Genomic DNA, 21,672 nt, shown 5'->3' on the forward strand with positions numbered 1-21,672 from the left:
GACCTTGTAGGGGGCAATCAGAGCAGTATTTCAATATTTACAGATGACACTAAACTCTGCAGGGTAATCAATACAGAGGACAATTTTATATTACAGGAGGATCGATGTAAACTAAAAGCTTGGGCTGATAAATGGCAAATGAGCTTTAATAGGGATAAACGTAAGGTAATGCACTTGGGCAGAGGAAATAAAATGTATAATTATATGCTTAATTGTAAAACACTGGACAAAGCTGTCACTGAAAAAGACCTGGGTGTATTGGTGGACGACAAGCTCACGTTTGGTGGCCAGTGTCAGGCAGCTGCTGCAAAGGCAAATAAAATAATGGGATGCATTAAAAGAGGCATAGACGCTCATGAGCAGAACATAATTTTACCTCTATACAAGTCACTAGTGCGACCACACTTAGAATACTGTGTACAGTTCTGGTCTCCGATGTATAAGAAATACATAGCTGAACTAGAGCGGGTGAAGAGAAGAGCAACCAAGGTTATTAGAGGACTGGGGGGTATGCAATACCAAGACAGGTTATTACACTTGGGGTTATTTATTTGGAAAAAAAGAAGGCTTAGGGGTGATCTTATTACTATGTACAAGTATATGAGGGGTCAGTACAAAGACCTTTTTACTGATATTTTTACTCTGAGGCCAGAGACGGGGACAAGGGGGCATCTTCTACGTCTGGAGGAAAGAAGGTTTAATCATAATCACAGACGGGGATTCTTTACTGTAAGAGCAGTGAGACTATGGAACTCTCTGCCGCATGATTTTGTAATGAGTGATTCACTACTAAAACTTAAGAAGGGCCTGGATGCCTTTCTTGAAAAGCAAAATATTACAGGTTATATAAACTAGATTCCTTGATAGGGCGTTGATACAGAGAACTAGTCTGATTGCCCTATGTGGAGTCAGGAAGGAATTTTTTTGCCAAATGTGGAGCTTAGTGTTTGCCACATGGGTTTTTTTTTGCCTTCCTCTGGATCAACATGGGCTATGAGTTGAACTAGATGGACTTAGTCTTCCGTCAACCTTAAAAAACTATGTTACTATGTAAAAGTGCAGAAATGATCAAGTTTATTATGGAAGGTGTAAACTTTGTAAACTTTGTATTGACAAATAACGTTTTTCAATTTATGGATGACTGGTTTTTGCAGCACAACGAGACTGCAATGGGGACTCCGGTGGCTTGCACTTTTGCAAATTTATTTCTGGCAGTTTTCAAGGATAGATTTGTATATTCCCAATTGAATCCATATCTGAGTTGTATCAGGTTATATCTCACTTGTGGATGACATATTTATGGTCTGGGCTGGTACGCAGGAATTGTTTGATGACTTTGTGAGGAATCTAAATTCATGCACAGTGCGCAATCAAAGTAACTTCTCCCTGTGCAGCGCTGACAGGCTGTAGGGCTTCCTATGCTATACAGCTGATCAGACTGCAAAAATTGAAAGTCCCATAGTGAGACAAAGTGTAAAAGGTTAAAAAGTGTCAAAAAGTGGAAAAAAAAAAAAAAAGAAAAAAATATTTAAAATAAAAATGAAAAAAATAATCCAAAAAAATAAAAATATACTGTAGCCAAAAACAAAAATTATGAAAAAAAAAACAATAAAAAGTACACATATATGGTATTGCTGGGTCCGGAAAGACCTGACCTATAAAACTGTCCCAGTAGTTAAGACCTTTAGTGAACATGGTAAAAACCTTGCGGAGATTTCCTGCCATGCACAAGCGATCCCTGCATGTTTTTTTCTGGGTGTCTAGCAACCGTGAAACATGATGGCGGGGACTCGAGCATGTCACTTGAGCACTCACTATACTTGGTGCAAACCAGAGTACCCGATGCAAACTCAAGTAGCGAGCACTTGCGCTCAAGACTAATGACAACGTATTCAATATGATGACTTAATGTTATCAAATTCTGTGTTGTACCTCTGGGATCAAAATATTCACTATACCCCTTGATAAAATCCTTAAGGGGAGTAGTTTAGAAAATGGTGTCACTTGTGGGGGGTTTCCACTGTTTTGGCACATTAGTGGCTCCCCAAACTCAACATGGCATTAGCAAATTATTCAAGAAAATAATACAATCAAAAAGTCAAATGTCGGTCCTTCCCATCCAAACTCTGCTGCGTGCCCAAACAGTGGTTTTGCCCCAAATATGGGGGTATCGGCTTTCTCAGGAGAAATTGCACAACAAATTGCATGGTGCAATTTCTCCTGTTACCCTTATGAAAATGCAAAATTGGAGGCTTAAAAACAGTTTTGTTGGAAAAAGTGTGAAAATTTCATTTTTATGGCTCATTGTTATAAACTTCTTTGAAGCACCTGGGGGTTGAAGGTGCTCACCACACATCTACATAAGTTCCCTGAGGGGTCTAGTTTCCAAAATGGTGTCACATGTGGGCGGTTTCCACTGTTTAGACAAATCAGGGGCTCTCCAAACGCAACATGGTGTCCGCTAATTATTCAAGCAAATTTTGCATTCAAAAAGACAAATGGTACTCCTTCTCTTCCGAACCCTGCTGTGCGTCCAAACAGTGGTTTTCCCCCACATATGGGGTATCTGCTTACTCAGGAGGAATAACACAACAAATCTTGGGGTCATATTTTCCTGATAGCCTTGAGACAATAAAAAAATTGGGATCTAAATTAACATTTTTGTGAAAAAAGTTAAAAATGTTCATTTTTTTCTTCCACATTTAAAAAATTTCTGTGAAGCATCTGAAGGGTTAATAAAGTTCTTGAATGTGGTTTTGAGCACCTTGAGTGGTGCAGTTTTTAGAATGGTGTCACTTTTGGGTATTTTTCGTCATAAAGGTCCCTCAAAGTCCTAAAATATGGTTTTGTAAATTTTGTTGGCAAAATGAGAAATCGCTGCCGAACTTTTAAACCATATAGCTTCCTAACAAAAAAAAAAAATTTGGTTCCAAAATTGTGCTGATGTAAAGTAGACATGTGGGAAATGTTATTTATTAACTATTTTGTGTGACATACAGTACAGACCAAAAGTTTGGACACACCTTCTCATTTAAAGATTTTTCTGTATTTTCATGACTATGAAAATTGTACATTCACACTGAAGGCATCAAAACTATGAATTAACACGTGTGGCATTATATACTTAACAAGAAAGTGTGAAACAACTGAAAATATGTCTTATATTCTAGGTTTTTCAAAGTAGCCACCTTTTGCTTTGATGACTGCTTTGCACACTCTTGGCATTCTCTTGATGAGCTTCAAGAGGTAGTCACAGGAAATGGTCTTCCAACAATCTTGAAGGAGTTCCCAGAGATGCTTAGCAGTTGTTGGCCCTTTTTCCTTCACTCTGCGGTCCAGCTCACCCCAAACCATCTCGATTGTGTTCAGGTCTGGTGACTGTGGAGGCCAGGTCATCTGGCGTAGCACCCCATCACTCTCCTTCTTGGTCAAATAGCCCTTACACAGCCTGGAGGTGTGTTTGGGGTCATTGGCCTGTTGAAAAATAAATGATGGTACAACTAAACGCAAACTGGATGGAATAGCATGCCGCTGCAAGATGCTGTGGTAGCCATGCTGGTTCAGTATGCCTTCAATTCTGAATAAATCCCCAACAGTGTCACCAGCAAAGCACCCCCACACCATCAGGCTCCATGCTTAACGGTGGGAACCAGGCATGTAGAGTCCATCCATTCACCTTTTCTGCGTTGCACAAAGACACGGTGGTTGGAACCAAAGATCTCAAATTTGGACTCATCAAACCAAAGCACAGATTTCCACTGGTCTAATGTCCATTCCTTGTGTTCTTTAGCCAAAACAAGTCTCTTCTGCTTGTTGCCTGTCCTTAGCAGTGGTTTCCTAGCAGCTATTTTACCATGAAGGCCTGCTGCACAAAGTTTCCTCTTAACAGTTGTTGAAGAGATGGGTCTGCTGCTAGAACTCTGTGCGGCATTGACTTGGTCTCTAATCTGAGCTGCTGTTAACCTGCGATTTCTGAGGCTGGTGACTCGGATAAACTTATCCTCAGAAGCAGAGGTGACTCTTGGTCTTCCTTTCCTGGGGCGGTCTTCATGTGAGCCAGTTTCTTTGTAGCGCTTGATGGTTTTTGCAACTGCACTTGGGGACACTTTCGAAGTTTTCTTAATTTTTCGGACTGACTGACCTTCATTTCTTAAAGTAATGAAGGCCACTCGTTTTTCTTTACTTAGATGCTTTTTTTTTTTCTTTACTTAGCTGTGTATCCACCAGACTTCTGCACAACACAACTGATGGTCCCAACCCCATTTATAAGGCAAGAAATCCCACTTATTAAACCTGACAGGGCACACCTGTGAAGTGAAAACCATTTCCGGTGACTACCTCTTGAAGCTCATCAAGAGAATGCCAAGAGTGTGCAAAGCAGTCATCAAAGCAAAAGGTGGCTACTTTGAAGAACCTAGAATATAAGACATATTTTCAGTTGTTTCACACTTTTTTTGTTAAGTATATAATTCCACATGTGTTAATTCATAGTTTTGATGCCTTCAGTGTGAATGTACAATTTTCATAGTCATGAAAATACAGAAAAATCTTTAAATGAGAAGGTGTGTCCAAACTTTTGGTCTGTACTGTATCTCTCTGATTTAAGGCATGAAAACTCAAATTTAAAAAATTGCGCAATTTTCAAATTTTTCGCCAAATTACTGTTTTTTTCACAAAAACTCCAGTCATATTGAAGAAATTGTACCAGTATCATGAAGTACAATATGTCAGGAAAAAACAATCCCAGAATCAGAGGGATCCGTTAAAGCGTTCCAGAGTAATTACCTCATAAAGTGCCAGTGGTCAGAATTGTAAAAATTGGCCTGGTCATTAACGTGCAAACCACCCTCGTAGCTTAAGGGGTTAATTTCAAGCTTAGTGCCATGGATAAGCAAATAAGATCAGCTATCCATAAAAACTGGCACATTTTAGAACAGGATCACACTTTAACACACAGCACAGCACGGGGCCCTTGAATCTCATGTAGACAGAGCAGTAATTTGAAAGATATTTTAGTTCATAACAGACTAAAAGGTTCTTGTAAAAATTGGTTACAGAGAAATATATTAAAGCCTTAGTGACCGGACCAATTTTTTGAAATCTGACCAGTGTCTCTATGTAGTAATTAGTGATGAGCGAGCACTAAAATGCTCAGGTACTCATTGATCAGGTCGAGCAAATTGGAATACTCGGGTGCTCGACCCGAGCAACGAGTCCAATGTAAGTCTATGGGAAACTCGAGCATTTATCAGGTGGCTTCCCTCGGTGGTCGGCAGAGGGCCTAAAAATTGCCCAAATCGATGGGAACAGTGCTCAAATGACATGGGAACAGCATGGGGAAGACCCCTGGAATCATGTCTGACTCCCACGTCACTGCCTAAAAGTGTGCCCATCATAAGTGATCCTTGGCGCATGCGAACATGTCTCTCGCCATACACCTATCGTTGCAAACTTGCAACAATCACCGTCCACATCATTGTCCCAGTGCAGCGTTCAGTTGTCCCTACCCTATTCCTTGGAATGCAAGCGCAAGTATGCAGCGAGCCCCCCACCCACCCACAGGCTGCAATACTATACTGCCAAATTTTTGACAACAGCTTGTGTAGCGCCCCGAGGGTTCGGTTGCTACAGGGGTATTGCACCACAACCAGAGGTGTGATATTCCACTTCCGGGTAAAGATGGAGTATGGACCAGGGCTCAGTTAGCTGCATATACACACTCCTCATTTCCGGAGGACAGTTCGCAGGTGCTCCCATTTATTGCAGGCACAACTGACCATGTCCCTGGCTGGAGTGGGGAGGGGGGAAAGAACCCAGTGATGTAGGAGCAGAAGGGGATGGTTTCTGGGAGCATAGGAAGGAGCTTATTGGGTGCAGGTCACCTGAGCTCAGCACAGTGAAGCAGGTAAAAGGTGGGGACCATCTTAGGAGAGAGTTCAGTCCAGCAGAGTTCAGTGAAGAAGAGGGAGAGAGAGCTGACAGGCTCGGCCTGAGCTCAGCTCCACGTGGCAGGCCTAGAGGGAAAGGCCAGGGCCAGAGAGGAGAAGGCAAGAAGGAGAAGGAAGGAAGGAGAAGAGAAAGGAGTAGAAAGGCTCCAGAAACAAGAAGGCAGAAGGGACCCTAAGAGAGCAGAACGGACAGTAACCGTTGCAAGCCCTTGTGATATCGGGTGAAGGGTCAGGCCGCAGAAGGGTACCGGATTCCCAAGTTGGTGTAGGTAAATCATCCCTCAGCCAAAGACCGGAGGTCGTGATCATCTATTGGTGCGACCCCCTGCTACACCCACTAGGAAGGCACCACATAGGGTCAGGGAAACTGGCGCCAGGTTTCACCAAGAGAAGGCCCGAGGCAGCTGGACAGAAGTGTGGTCACTGGTGGGGCACAAGAGGCCAGAGAAAGGATAAAAGTGGGTCCTGTGCCATACTCCTGAATTGCCTGAGGGTTGATCGAGCTCCTCACCAGGTGGACGCAGCACGGCTTGGGCAGTCATAGCCGGCAGAAGTGACTCGGATAACAACTGTGAGTAAAAGACCCTGGACTGCATCACTGACTGTGTGATTTCTGCTGCGTCTGCACCATCACCTCCAGCATCCTATTACACTGCCCTGAGGCTACACTCTTCCCGTGGGGAGTTATCCCATCCTTGTGCTGCACAGCAACACCAGCCTCAGCGGTCTGCCCAGGAGCCACGGTTACATCTGACCGCAATCCACGGGTGGCGTAGTTGGACATTCATCAATCTGTACATAGACTGCCACACAACATTTGGGGTCTGACCCCCCTGAGCCACGGGATCGGGTTGCCACGACTACCCCCAGCATCGTACACGAGAAGGCCCGGTTCCGAGTACCCCACGGCCCAGGGGGCGAGTCACTTGCACTTGAAATGTGGCCTTTTAGGCTCGTGGAGGCGGAAGCGGTCCACACTCTTACGGCGGCGGCGACCGGGTATCCAAACTCGGTCCCCAGACGCCACTATTTGTCACGATGTCGTCTCCGTCTTCCACAAGCATGCCGTCCTACAACATTACTTGTGCCCTCCCCAGTGCACTTACTGGGAAGGACCAACGACCCACAAACACGTGGTCAAGTGAATGTGGCCAGGGACGGTACGGAGCCAATCCACAGCTTTTTTGCCGAGTTGTATTTCACCACAGCCATATTCTTTAGCTTGGTGAAAGGACTTGGGAAACCATATCTACTCCAGCTGTCATTTCTACCAGGAAGTCCTCTAAAGTTGCTTTCACTTGAAATGTGGCCTTTTAGGCTCGTGGAGGCGGAAGCTTTTCACAACGTCATGCCAGCGCCGGCAGGGTGTCCATACTCTGTCCCCAGCCACCACTATTTCTCCCGGTGTCGTCTCCGCCTTCCACAAGCAGGCCGTCACACAACATTACCCATGCCCTCCCCAGTGCACTTACTGGGAAGGACCGCCTAACCACAAACATGTGGACAGGTGAATGTGGCCAGGGACGGTACCGAGACCGTCCACAGCTTTTTTTTCTGAGAGTTGTATTTCACCACAGCCATATTCTTTAGCTCGGTGAAAGGACTGGCACAGAGGGAAACTGTATCTACTCTGGGTGTCATTTCTCCAAGGAAAGCCTCTAATGCAGCTTGTTGCAGAAGCAATGGCAGCCCATCCAACATCAGCTCGCACTTGTCGGTGGTGCTTTGACACACAAACATTTTTCTTTGCGCATTTAATTTCATGACTCAAGAGTTGGGCAATGGCTTGATCTGCAAAGCGGTTTGAGAAATAACATGCATAAGCACATCCGATCCACATTAAAAAAGCAGCCACAGAGTGTCCGGGAACCTTCCCTCACACTTTTCTTAGCGAGGGCTGCTTCTCGGCAGGGTTGGACAGGCCCACCAGAGAACCGGAGACTCCTCCGGTGGGCCCTCGCTTTTCCTTAAGGAGAGTTCATAGTGCCGAGCTGAGGTCATGATGATGATAGAGGCCACCATCTGCTTCGTTTTTGGCTACTTGGAATGCAAGCATAAGTATGCAGCCAGCCACTCACCCACAGGTCGCAATACTAAACTGCATATTTCTGGGCAGCTGCTTGCACTTAAAATGTGGCCTTTTAGGCTCGTAGAGGTGGAAGCTTTTCACAAACTCATGTCTCGTGTCTATACACGGTCCCCAGCTGCCACTATTTCTACCGGTGTTGTCTCTGCCTTCTACAAGCATGGGTCCCGAATATTACTGCTGGTACTTTTCTGTGGGAATCTGCTTGCCTCCTACCAGCCTGGAATATTTCCATTAAACTATGGTACAATGCCATGGTATTAGCACTGCCCCCAGTACCACTAGTGAAGCAATCCCCAATTTCCTACTCAGGAATTTTATTTGGTAGACTGAGTGGCTGCCCAAATACATTAGTTTCTCACAAAGGAGCTGAAAATAGAGTTGCAGTAGGTGAAAGTTTCTCCAGCCTGTTAAATATCAGAGGGTGAACGGCAGCACATTGGATCAGTGGTTAGCACTGAAGCCTTGCAGCACTGGGATCCTGGGTTCAAATCCCAGCAAGGACAACATCAGCAAGGATTTTGTATGCTCTCCCCGTGTTTGCGTGGGTTTCCACCTCAGTCAAAAAGCAGCCATAGAGTGTCCGGGAACCATCCCACACACTTTTTTTTAGCCAGGACTGCTTTTCGGCACGGTTGGACGGTCCCACCAGAGAATTACTCTGGTGTGCCTGGCTTCTACATCAGGAGAGTTCACTAACTTTGCAGCTGCTATGGGGCTCTTGAGCGGGGAAGAAAGGTGAGACCTCAGAATCAAATCCTCTGGTGGGCCCAATGTTTTTCAATCTGAAACAGCTTCTCAGTGGGAGTTGTATTTCACCACAGCCATATTCTTAGCTCGGTGTAAGGACTGGCATAGAGGGAAACCGTATCTACTCCGGCTGTCATTTCTCCGTCACCAGGTTCCTCCCATTGTCACACATGACCATGCCTGGCTGTATGTTCAGCGGTGAGAGATACAGATCAGGCTGCTGTGTTACAGCTTTCAACAACTCTGCAGCGCTGGGCGGTTTGTCACCTAAGCATTAAGTATGTTATCTTCAGCACAGCCTGTTGCCGCTTGGCCAAGGCAGTGCTGCACTGCTTTCAGCTTGTGACTGATGTGGTCATTTCGTATTTGGAGGAGGAGGTGCAGGAGCTGAACAATAAATACATTGAGGTTACAGGTTACATTGGCGACTCTGTTTTTTATACGAAAGAAAGATCTTATTGTTTTGGGTTTTTTTACGTTATTTTTTAAGACAAATGCATTCACCAGGAAATGTAATTTTAACATTTTACAACCTTATCTGACAATGTGGTTTGTAACACATCAGACACATCCTGTTTCATTTATGATGGAGGGACTTTGAATGTCACAAATACTATTCTTAAAAGGGCAGCAGTCGACCCTCGCTATTGTTAGACAGCCATCAGCCGGCTATGCTTTGTTGTTCCCATTATTAACGAGTGTGTCTCCTATACTGTTATTGCATATGCAGTGACTGCAAGGGATGCCAAAAATTCTGACGCAACCCAATACCCCTTTGAAGAGACAGAGGAGGGTCTCAGTAAAAAAAAATGTTCCCATTATAAAGGAGCGGGTATCTTATTGTGGTAATGCCCATGCTGTGACTGCAAGGGCTGCCAAAATTTAGGAAAAACCCCACTAAGAATTTAAAGAAACATAGAGCAGGGCTACAGTAACGAGTACGACATGTTCCCATTAGAAAAGAGAGAGTCTGCTATACAGTTATAGAGTATGCAGTGAGTCCAACGGTTGACCAAATTTAGGAAAGACCCCACTAACAATTTAAAGACACATAGAGCAGGGCCACAGTAACGACAAATTCCCATTAGAAAGGAGAGAGTCTCCCATAGTGTTGGCATATGCAGTGAATGCAAGAGCTGCCAAAAATTGGGAGGCACTCCAATGCCCCTTGGAAGAGACTTAGAGGGCCTCATAAAAAAATGTTCCCATTAGAAAGGAGCGGGACTCCTATACTTGTAATGCCCATGCAACTGTATGGGCTGACAAACATTTACCCCTGGGGGTTATACATGAACATACTGTATAAAAAAATTTTTTTACGGGCATCATAAACACCCTTTAAAAAAATTATGTGGGTGTTGCATCACGGACCATGGTCACCCTGGTGATATGGTGGTGAAGGATGAGGATGAGGAGAAGGAGGAGGAGGAGAACAAGAGCAAATAGCCATAATCAGTAAGAGTATACCCATGTTTGGGTGTTAAAAGGTGCATGGGAATATACCTCCCAAAAAAAGACACTGGATTTGAGTTTATGTTACGCTGCTATCATCCGGTGGTGTTGAGAAGTCTGGCCCAATCCAGCCCTTGTTCATTTTTATAAGAGTCAGCCTGTCCGCATTTTCAGGTGACAGGCGGATGCGCTTATCAGTTATAATTCCACCAGCGGCACTAAAAACTCGCTTTGATAAAACGCTGCCAGCAGGGCAGGCCAGGATCTCCAAGGCGTAGAGAGCCAGCTCATTCCACGTATCCACCTTGGATCCAATAATTATAAAGCACAGAGGATGTTGGTACGGTCGGCAAGGTATTCCCTCAGCATTTTCCCAAACTTTGCACTCCTTGTGAGAGTACCCCACGCCTCAGTGCTTGTGCGATTGGAGGGGCTGAGAAAATTCTCCCAGAACTTTGACAGTGTTCCCCTGCCTCTGCTGGATTGCATTTGTGGCTCTCTCGCATGTAATCCTTGGTTGTCCAACGAACAATGACCTCTGCTGCCAGCATTTTCAGATGGGAATTTTTTTAATAGTTCCGCAACAAGGGCCTTCTGGTACTGCCCCATTTTTTGTAGACCTGTCCGCCTCAGGAATAAGAGATATAAAGTTCTCTTTGTAGCGTGGGTCTACAAGTGTCGCCAACCAGTAATGACTGTCACTCAAAATTTTGAGAACGCGAGGGTCATGGGAAAGGCAGTATAACAAACTCAGCCATGCGTGCCAGACTGCTAAACGGCAAGACTTCCGTGTCCACACCAAGAGGACGAGTGAAAATTCTCTCCTCCTCCTCCTCCTCTCTGTCCTCAGGCCATCCACGCTGAACAGATGGTATGACAGTTGTGCAGGTAGTACCATCTAAAGCGCATGAAACTAGCTCCTGCTCTTTCTCCTCTTCCTCATTGTCACCCAATCCGCGTTGGGATGAGAGGAGGCTGGGCTGTGTGTAATCATCCTGTATGGTTCCTTGCTCCATCTCATCGTGCTCCGCCTACAATGCATCCTCTTTGATTGTTTCAGAAGACCGATAAGCAGGATGGTGACGCTAATTATAGCGTCATCGCCGCTCACCATCTTGGTGGAGTCCTCAAAGTTTTGGAGGATGTACACTCCTTGTCCACTCCTGAGGTCTTATGTCTGGAGTCTGAAATGAATACCGACAGCCTTGTTGATGTTGGTAGTCAACAACTGCCCTCTTCTGCTCACAAATCCATCCCAACATCTGCAGTGTAGAGTTCCAATGTGTGGGGACATCACACACCAGTCTGTGAGCCGGAAGCTGCAAATGCTGCTGAAGTATGGCAAGGGCGGCGGAAGCTGTAGCTGACTTTCTAAAATGGGCACATAGGCTGCGTACTTTGACAAGCAGATCTGGCAGCTCTGGGCAGGATTTGAGAAATCGCTGAACCACAAGGTTAAGCACATGGGCCAGGCATGGTACGTGAGTGAGCTCGTCTCGCCTCAGAGCCGCCACCAGGTTTTGGCCATTGTCGCACACGACCATGCCTGTCTGTAGTTTCAGCAGTGTGAGACACAGATCTGCCTGCTCTTTCAGAGCTGTCCACAACTCTTCAGCATTGTGCGGTTTGTCACTTAAGCACATTAGCTTCAACACAGCCTGTTGCCGCTTGGCAGAGGCAGTGATGCAGTGCTGTCAGCTTGTGACTGATGTGACTGATGTGGTCATTTCGGAAATGGAGGCTGAAGAGGAGGAGGAGACTGAGGAGGATGAGGTACAGGAGCTGTAGACTGTGGGGGCAACCCTGATTGACCTAGGGCCTGCGATCCTTGGCGTCGGGAGGACATGTTCCGTACCAAGATCTGACTGGGTCTTGGCTAACATTATGTTAACCCAGTGTGGCATCAGCTGTCTGTCCCTGCCCACAAGCACTTGTCCACGTGTCTGTGGTTAGGTGAACTTTTCCGGTAACTGCGTTGTTGAGGGCACGGCTAATGTTTTGGGACACGTGCTTGTGTAATGCGGGGATGGCACATCGGGAGAAATAGTGGTGGCTGGGGACCAAGTACCGAGGGACGGCCGCCGCCATCAGGTTGCGGAATGCTTCCGTCTCCACGAGCATAAAAGGCAACATTTCTAGTGCAAGCAGACGCGAAATGTGGGAATTTAGTAGTGTGGCCTGTGGGGCGTTGGCTGCATATTTGCGCTTGCGTTCCAAGGACTGGGGTATGGACAACTTAATGCTGTGTTGGGACGCGGACGTACTTCCTGATGCTGCTACTTTTGAGTGTGCAATGACAGGTGCAGGGCAGGAGGCATCTTCGCATGCACCATGGACAGGGGATTGGCTTGCATGCACAACAGCGGAAGAAGCAGTGGTGCCACCCGCAGACACTGTTCCTGGACCCTGGGGTTCGGCCCACAAAGTCGGGTGCTTTACTGCCATGTGCTTGATCATGCTGGTGGTGGTCAGGCTGGTCGTTTTGCCACCCCTGCTGATGCTGGCCTTTTTGAGGTTATCGGAAGAGTCTTTAAAAAACAACCAGACTCGGGAAGACCTAACAGTTGTACTGGCAACTTCCTTCGTGTTGGTGTTATGGGGAACGGTTGCCTGCCTTCTTTTTGCGGCCACCACACTGCTTCCTACTGCCTGTTGGGGTGCTCTGCCTCCCTCCCCCAGTGTGCTGGTCTCCTCGCTCTGCATGTCCTCTTGCCAGGTTGGGTCAGTTACTATATCATCCATCACCTCGTCTTCCACTTCCGCACTCTGGTCCTCCTCCTGACTTTCTGGCAATTGTGTTTCATCATCGTCCACCTCTTGTGACACTTTCCCACTGTCGCCTTCGTGTGACCGTGGCTGCTGAAATATTTGGGCATTGCTATATGCGATCTCCTCTTGCCCCGCTTCAAGTGGACCGGGCGAGAGGCCCGAATCTATAAATGGAAAAGTGAACAGCTCTTCGGAGTGTCCAAGTGTGGGATCAGTTGTCTCTGGGCACTCGGCATGGTGGGAGGAAAGAGGATCAGGGTGAGGAATATGCGGTCCTGACTCACGGCTCCTGAGACTTGACCGTGTGGAAGACAAGGTGGTGATGCTGGTGGCTAAGTGTCTGGAAGCATTATCTGCTATCCAACCAATAATCTTTTCACACGGCTCTGGGTTCAATAGTGGTGTTCTGCGATCCCCTATTAATTGGGACAGGAAGGTCGAGCGAGAAAATGTGGGTGTTTGTTGTGGCACAATTTCAGTTTGCCCAAGGCTTCGGCCTCTGCATGCACCATCACCATCACGTCCAGTTCCCAGTCCCTTGCCACGTGCCTTGCCCATTTTAAATGGAGGACAATATCTTCCACGCTCACTACAAATGACTGAATTTGGAGCGAACTTATATGTGATCCGTGTGGCAGACAAACCACAGTTTTAAATAACTGGCCTGTAGGTAACTATTTTGAACAGCAAACTGATGTCAATTGCTTCACTGACACGCTGAAACAAATTTTTTATGGATGCCAGAAATGGCAGTATTTTCAGCGCAATTATATGTGATCCATGTGACAGAAAAACCACAGTTTTAAATAGCTGGATTTTTAGCGCTGTAATATGGAAAGGACATGGCTGGCGCAGAACAACGGTGTTCTCTGGTTTGTTTTTTAAGCAAATAATGAGGATTAAGATCCAAAAAAAATTATTCCTGGCCCCTGAGACCTGGGCCTATTTCTAGAAATATCTAACAGCAGCAGCAGACAAAACTGAAATGGAGCCTCTTGTGCTATGTGCACTGCAGTCTGCTATATACCTTGCCTGCCTACCTATATACACTGTCTGCCTGATATCTCTGCAGATGGATTAGTCCTCAGAAGGACTGTTTGTTGAGATGGATATGTGTCTCTAATATAGTTTGGTACACCTACACTAATTAGAAACAAGCAAATCTCTCCCTAGACTGTCTGATTCCGGAGTATATGTGACAAGCATGGCGGCGCCAGGTCTGATATAGACCTGATGACGCTGTGCGGCCAGCCAATCACTGTAATTCCACAACCAACATGGCTACGGCATTAGAGTGAGTGGCAGGCAATTCCTGCATGTTCATTGGCTCTGTAAAGAACATGCAGGGAGGAGACCCGATCTCCTGCCGAGCAACCCCGGAAATACTCGGCGAGCGCCGAGCATCTCGAGCAGTGAGATGCTCGGGTGAGCACCGAGCAGTAGCGAGCATGCTCGCTCATCACTAGTAGTAATAACTCTGGAATGCTTCAACATATCCCATTGATTTTGAGACTGCTTTTTGTGACACGATACTTTATAATAATGGTAAATTTAGAATGATATGTTTTGCGTTTATAAAAAAAAATATCAGAAATGTGACAAAAATGTTTAAAAAATTACAATTTTCAAACTCTGAATGACTATCTCTTTAATCCCAACAGTCATACCACACAAAAACATTAATAAATAACATTTCCCTCATGTCTGCTGTACATCAGCATCATTTGTAATTAGTTTTATATTGTAATTTGTTTTAATTTATTTGCATTTTAAAAGGTTTGAAAACGTAGCAGTATTTTTTTATTTTTTCAAGGAAATTTACAAAACTTATTTTTATAGTGACCTGTTCAGTTTTGAAATGACTTTGGGGGTCACATATTGGAAACCACCCAAATGTCATACCATTTTAAAAACTGCACCCCTCAACGTATTTAAAATTGCTTTCAGGTAGTTCATTAATCCTTCTGGTTCTTTTCAGGAAGTAATGGAAAGTGGCATGACAAGAATGAAAAAGTTTATATTTACCACCTAAATTTTGATAACTTCTGAACAGGCCGCTATAGCCAGTAGACTCTAAGGCCGTTATCTGGCCATGAACTGCAATGGCAAACATCAGGACCACACAATCAAGTTCTCAGGGTGCTGATGAGGTTAAAGAGGGAGCCCCCACACTCTGTGAACCATCTAGATGCTGTAGTCACTATTGAGAGCAGAATCTATAATAATAATAATAATAATTTTTATTTATATAGCGCCAACATATTCCGCAGCACTTTACAATTAAGCGGGGACATGTACAAACAATAAATTCAATACAAGGTGAGACAGTTTAACAGTTACATCAGGAGTGAGGTCCCTGCTCGCAAGCTTACAATCTACATGGAAATGGGGGGACACAATAGGTGGAAAGTGGTTGTTATTTCAGGTCTGGCAATTATAATAAGTCAGGATTATCATATAAAGCTGTATGATCCGGTCATCAGCCTGTATGTTAAAGTGCAATACTCAATTACCGAGTGCAGTTATCGAGTGCATGGAGGGTGTAGAAACAGATGAACAGTAGGGTGCAGATTCTGAATAGTATTTAGGAGGGAACAGGGGAAAGTTAGTTTACCGAGTAGTTGAGGTGGTAGGCTTGTTTAAAGAGATGGGTTTTTAAAGCGCGCTTGAAGACATCGGGGCTAGGCATCAATCGGATCGTCTGGGGTAGAGCATTCCAGAGAACTGGTGCAGCACGAGAGAAGTCTTGGAGACGGAGGTGTGAGGTTCGGATTATGGGGGATGTTAGCCTTAGGTCATTTGTGGAACGGAGGGCACGTGTAGGACGATAGACTGAGATGAGAGAGGAGATATAAGGTGGTGCAGAACTGTAGAGAGCTTTGTGGGTGAGAGCAATGAGTTTATATTGGACCCTGTAGTGAATGGGTAACCAGTGTAATGACTGGCACAAGGTGGAGGCATCGGTGAAGCGGCTGGACATAAATACGACCCTGGCTGCCGCATTCAGGACAGATTGGAGAGGGGAAATTTTGGTAAATCTATGGGGTTAAACATCCATGGTCGGTGCCAACACTGATCGTGGCTGATGCAGCAAGTTGTCAGCTTTAGTGTACAGGTGACAGCTACAGGATTGTCACCTGTCAGGGAACGCTAGTCTCTTATATCGCAGGTCAGTAAAAAGACATCTATTGGTCACTAAGGGTTAAAAGGGAATTATAGGTGTGGCCATTGTATTTTTTGTCAGTTTCACCTTACAGATAAGGTTTTTAAAATAAGTGATATTTGCCACAAGATACGAGATTTCATTTTTTGTCGCACTAAGTTTGTAGCCTACATAAGTTTTTGCCCATGTGGCTTTTTTTGTCCTATGTTCATTAGATTTCTTGAACATTTCAAATCGATCCAAACCAAAAAGGGTGCACAGAGATTGATTCAACACATGTGGGATTCCCATGCTGGAGATCCACATGTGTTGCGTTTTGCTGGTCTGGAACAGGTATCCTTACCAGCACAAGTAGGAGATCTGCATAGACTCCCGCTTAAAAGACAAGCTTGGTGGATCCTGCACACACATGGGTCCCATAGGTTTCAATGACAGAATCAAAATGTCAGTATTTTTGTAATAATGGTCATTGTTGTTTTTACTATATGTAATGTGTTTTTATTCAAGGTGATTTTTAATAAGCATTCCATCCAGTTCAGGTGCTACCAGGGGTTCTTGCCATTCATTGGTCTTAGAGAACAAGAGGCGTTTACAGGTGCTATAAACTCACCTCCGTCATTTCCCCTGTGTGCAGTGACCTGTTGAAGGGCTTATACGTACAAAATGGCCGTCGTCTATTAAGTGTTCCACTGACTCCCTGCCTTGCTGTATTACAGAGATGAAATAAAGAAGAAATTTTTATCTACCAGTAAGTGCACGCTATATTCTTTTATATGATGTGCCTGGACTCTGTTTTCAAGCGAAGCACTCTGTTCACAAAGGAGAGGTGTTTGTTCTGCTGAATCAGAGATTGTGCAGGTGCAATGGTGCCAGTGTTTGTTTTTCCTATGAACTGATGTCCATGGTTACAACCACTAGCAAGTAGCTGTCAATAAATCAGTGGTTGTAACCATGGATACCAAAGGTCCTGCAATGCCTGCACATGATGAAAGTCATAGCGAACTAGAAAAACTATACTACATTTCTGGAGGTATTTGCTAATATTATTTCTACACATACGACAAATTGGGATAGGATCTTGGAGATGGGAATACCCCATTAAGTTGTTCTATCACTGTATATAAAACAAATAACTTGATCATCAGCCATACTTAATGAATTTCAGCAACAGTGTTCTGTTTAATGCAGAGAACCATGTTAGTCTGCTTTCATGTGGCAAAGTCTTAGGGTCTATATTATAGCTCAAACACTCAAATCTAAGTTTGTGTAAGTAAACCTGTAGGATTTCTGGGTGACATGATAAAATGGAGCTGTATTAGTGTTGTGTGCAACCAGAATAATTTGCAGAGACAACAATTCTGATGATGACTAAGGGGGGGTACGCACATTCAGGATTTGGAAATCCTGATGTCTTGGCTGGAAAAAAGATGAATAAAATATGCACATTTTTGTTTAGGATTTGTCCTCACTCATTAAAATGGGTGAAATCTGCAAAAATGTTGCAAGATTGACATGATGCAGATTTAAATCTGCTACACATTTGCAAGGAGAAACTGAGCAATTTGTGTATTAGACTTCAGGAATTTAGTTCACTTTGCTGGTACTAGTTAATCATTTCGTTTTTGTGACAACGGAGAGGAAACAACATGACAAAAACGCAATGTGTACACATATTCTTAGGCTATGTGCAGATAAAAATATATCTGCGGATTTGCTGCGGATGTTGGCTGCTTATTTGACTGACTCAATTCAAGTCAATGAGTCAAATATGACACAAAAACATACAAAAGAATGGTACCCGGGCCGGGGAAGAAGACCACCCCTCCCATAATCTGACCACAGCTCCCGCTGATAACAGAGAGGGCAGCGCGGCTGATGGGAGAAGTAGTCTGCTCAGCCGAGCCGGCCTCTGTGCACGGTGTTTAAAAAAAAAAAAAAAAAGTAAAAATCTACATTAAAATAAAAAACATCTTTCATTCTCACCTGTCCGCTATCCTCCCGCTGTCCCCTGGTGAACCGATCGGCCAGAAGACGGAAGCGCGCTGGCTCCCGGCAGTGTACATCACTGCTGCTATGGCTGAGTTAACCAGAGTTCATCAGCTGGAGATCAGCTTCCGGACTTCACTTTACGGCACCGATGCTGTGTGGGAATGTTCCCATGCAGCACTGATGCAGTAAATGAGGTCACTGGGGCTTATCAGCTGATCTTCAGCTGATGAACTCAAGTGAACTCAGTCACAGCAGCAGTGATGTACACTGACAGGAGTGATTACACTCCTATCAGTGTATAGTGCTGTCTTCTACAGCAGTCACACCAGTGATTGATATGGTTGCTGGAGAAGTGACCCAGATCATCATGGCACACCGGGATTACGTCTTGACAGAGGAGAGGTGAGGTGAGGGAAATGGTTGTTTTTTATTGTTTGTTTGTTTTTTTACAGGAGACGAGGGATTCGGGGATTATGTGAATAATAAATTATTAAAACCGTGTGTAATTTTATTTCAATAAAATACTTTATTATGGCCGTGTAGTTATTGAAAAACCATCAAAACCCTTTTCTACGCGTATTTCAATTGGACGCAGGTAAATCTGAACCATACGGATTTACCGCATTCAATACATTCTAGTGGTCAAATTTCTGTTGCGGAGACTAGCGACTCTGCAAAAGAAATTGACATGCAGCGGTCCTGAAATACGCACCGCATGTCAGTGTCCGCGGTGATCCGCAGCCTCAGATGTACGCATAGTGGACATGGGATTTCTAGAAATCCCATCCACTATGCTGTAACATCTGGACGCTGCGAGTTCAACACTGTTTAAACACGAAGCTTCAAACCTGCAGCGGCTCCTGATTGCGATCACGTACCCAAACTCACCTGCAGCATGTCAATTTCTATAGTGGAGACGCCAGTCTCTGCTACAGATTTTGACAGAATGTATTGACAACAAAAGTGCAGCATTAGAACATAGAGTTTTGGACGCAGCTAAAATATGCTGCGTCCAAAGCGCTGCTGGTTGCTGATCGTGGGGACGTAGCAGCGAAACAAACAGCTGTGAGCTGTTATTAAAAGCCAGAGAACATGTTTGCCTAGAGGCACCTTCCTAGGCTAAAAATAGCAGCTCTCAGCTGCCCCAGAAATTATATGAATGGGAATGCTTATGAGATTGGGTTTAGCTGACACTTAGCCCTTTCGTTTAGTGATGATAAGGTGTTAACCAGACCCTTTCATTACTAAACCTAATTAAAGTAAAGTAAAGAGTTAAATAAACAAAAAAAAAAAGAGTAAAACACTTTATGTGAAATACAACAGACACATTCTTTAATTATTTAATCATTTATATTAACCAATATACTCACCCCAGGTCTGACGGTAAACCATGGGTTAAATCGATGTCACACGTTTCTTTTTTCAAATATCTTTATTTAGCTCCAAAAAGCTTTCATTGTACAAAAACACATAAAAAAAGCATAACAAATGCACTAATAAAACACGTCAACACGCGCCAAAAAGGCGGTAAAAACGCGTGATTTTTCTGCAGCGTTTTTTCCTGCCAAGAGATGCAGAAATGCTGCAGAAACTTCTGCAATCAAATCCTGAACGTGCACACATAGCCTTAATATATATTTGACATTTTTGTAATACAAAAAGTTTGGTCTTACCTTAGCAGTAGGCAGGAGCTCTGATCTCCAGGATAAATCTTCCATGTCTACACTAAAATAAATAGTACAAAACATAAGACTAAACTGAATATATTTCTGGCAAGCAGAAATATTGGTACTTTATTTTTAAACAAGCCATACCACTACTTTGTGACTTTATTTTTCTTTATCCCCTTATCGCCTAAAGGTGTTAAGTGGATACAGAAAAATAAAGCCATTTTGTACTTTATTGATGGAGTCTCATTTTTAATATCTAACCAGCGACACTTTATGTGATAACAACTCTGGAACGCTTCAATTTATCCAGTGATTCTGAGACTGTTTTTCGTGACACAATGTACATCATGTCAGTGGTAAATTTTGATCGATATAATTTTCATTTATTTATGAAAATATCTAAAATGTTAAAATATTTAGAATATTTTGCACATTTTCAAACTTTTAATTTTTATGCCCTTAAATCAAATAAATAGTTATACAACACACAAGTTAATAATTAACATTTAGAAAAAGGTCTTCTTTACATCAGCATTTTTTTTTAATTTTTGCTAGAAGGGTTAAAAGTTTATCAAAGAAAAAAGTAGTAGTTTAGCTCACCTGTTTAGTGCATGGTCAAAAGGGTGGTGGGGGTTAATGGGGAACTCCGGGGAGATAACATTTTTGTTGTACTGTTCCTGCCCTCATACACTATAAAGATGAGATGGTCAGTGCACTTCTATTATTTTTATAACCCTTGCAATTCCATGTGACAGAATCTGCTACTTACAGGTTCCCCCTCCTGTCTGGGTCATTACATCATACACAAATTTTCATCTCCCCCTGTAAAGAACAGCCAACCTGATAACAGAAAGGGGCAGGGCCTGCTCTAGGCTGTTAATAGCTCCAGCCCCATGATTGGATAAATGTATTATCCAGCTCGATGAAGGGAGGCCACACCTTGGTTTGCACAGAATGCAAAAAAAATGCAAAGAAAAACACAAAATTTGAGCTTGGTTTAAGTTCGTAAGCATGCAGCACATAAATGCATGTTTACAATGGCCATAAATCAGAAAAAAAACTACAAGGCAGAGTAGGACGATCCCAAATGGGTTTACCTTGCCGTGGTGGGGTAGCTTTCATTCTATTTTTGATCAAAAACAGTGTTACTAAGAACCCCATTGTATTTAAATGCACTTTTGCTTTTTATTTATTTACAGCAGGGTTTATGTTCATTTTGTTTCTTGTCGTTTTTTTCTGATTTATCGCCTTTGTGAACATACATTTATGTGCTGCATGTATACCAACTTAAACCAAGCTCAAATTTTGTGTTTTTTTTGTTTGATCCTCACTATTTGTAGAGTGCCACCAGGAAGCCCTTACTATTGTTAGAGGGCCAGCAGTACGCCCTCACTATTGTTAGAGGGCCAGTAGGTGGCCCTGACTATTGTCAGAGAGCCATTTGGTGGTCCTCACTCAAATTTTAGAGGTCCAGCAGCAGGTCCTCACTTGTGTTAAGTTTGAAACTTGAAGGGTCAGCAGGCGGAACTTACAATTTATAGAGTGCCAGCAGGTGGCCTTCCACTATTTTTAGATGACCAGCAGGAATCATGTGGACACATGAAATCAAGATAGAGCTTTTAGTTAAAGCAAATCATTCAACTGTTTACTGTAAATGGAATCAGGCCTACAAATAAAGGCACTGGGTGCCTTGCCTGTGTGCAAGGTATAATGAAATGTGAAGATTCCAAAAGGATTTTGGGTAACAATGTAGTGCCCAGTGTTAGAAAGCTGGGTTTGCATCCTAGGTCATGGGTCTTCCAGCAGGACAATGACCCCAAACATACTTCAAGAAACACCCAGGAA

At 43.9% G+C, this 21,672-nt stretch overlaps 1 protein-coding gene across 2 annotated transcripts in view; it reads right to left on the reverse strand.

Moving 5' to 3' along the window:
• PGAP1 (post-GPI attachment to proteins inositol deacylase 1) overlaps positions 1–21,672 on the reverse strand; it is a 1,100,814-nt gene that overhangs the window by 649,095 nt on the left and 430,047 nt on the right. For both annotated transcript variants that reach the window (XM_073647815.1, XM_073647814.1), the window contains exon 12: positions 19,831–19,882. In XM_073647815.1, the coding sequence (XP_073503916.1) occupies positions 19,831–19,882 (52 nt within the window). The remainder of the gene's footprint in view (positions 1–19,830; positions 19,883–21,672) is intronic.

The sequence above is a fragment of the Phyllobates terribilis genome, unplaced genomic scaffold (genome assembly GCF_046119375.1).
Source record: "Phyllobates terribilis strain yellow unplaced genomic scaffold, ASM4611937v1 Scaffold_9__5_contigs__length_417890890, whole genome shotgun sequence".
In the NCBI taxonomy this organism is placed as follows: domain Eukaryota; kingdom Metazoa; phylum Chordata; class Amphibia; order Anura; family Dendrobatidae; genus Phyllobates; species Phyllobates terribilis.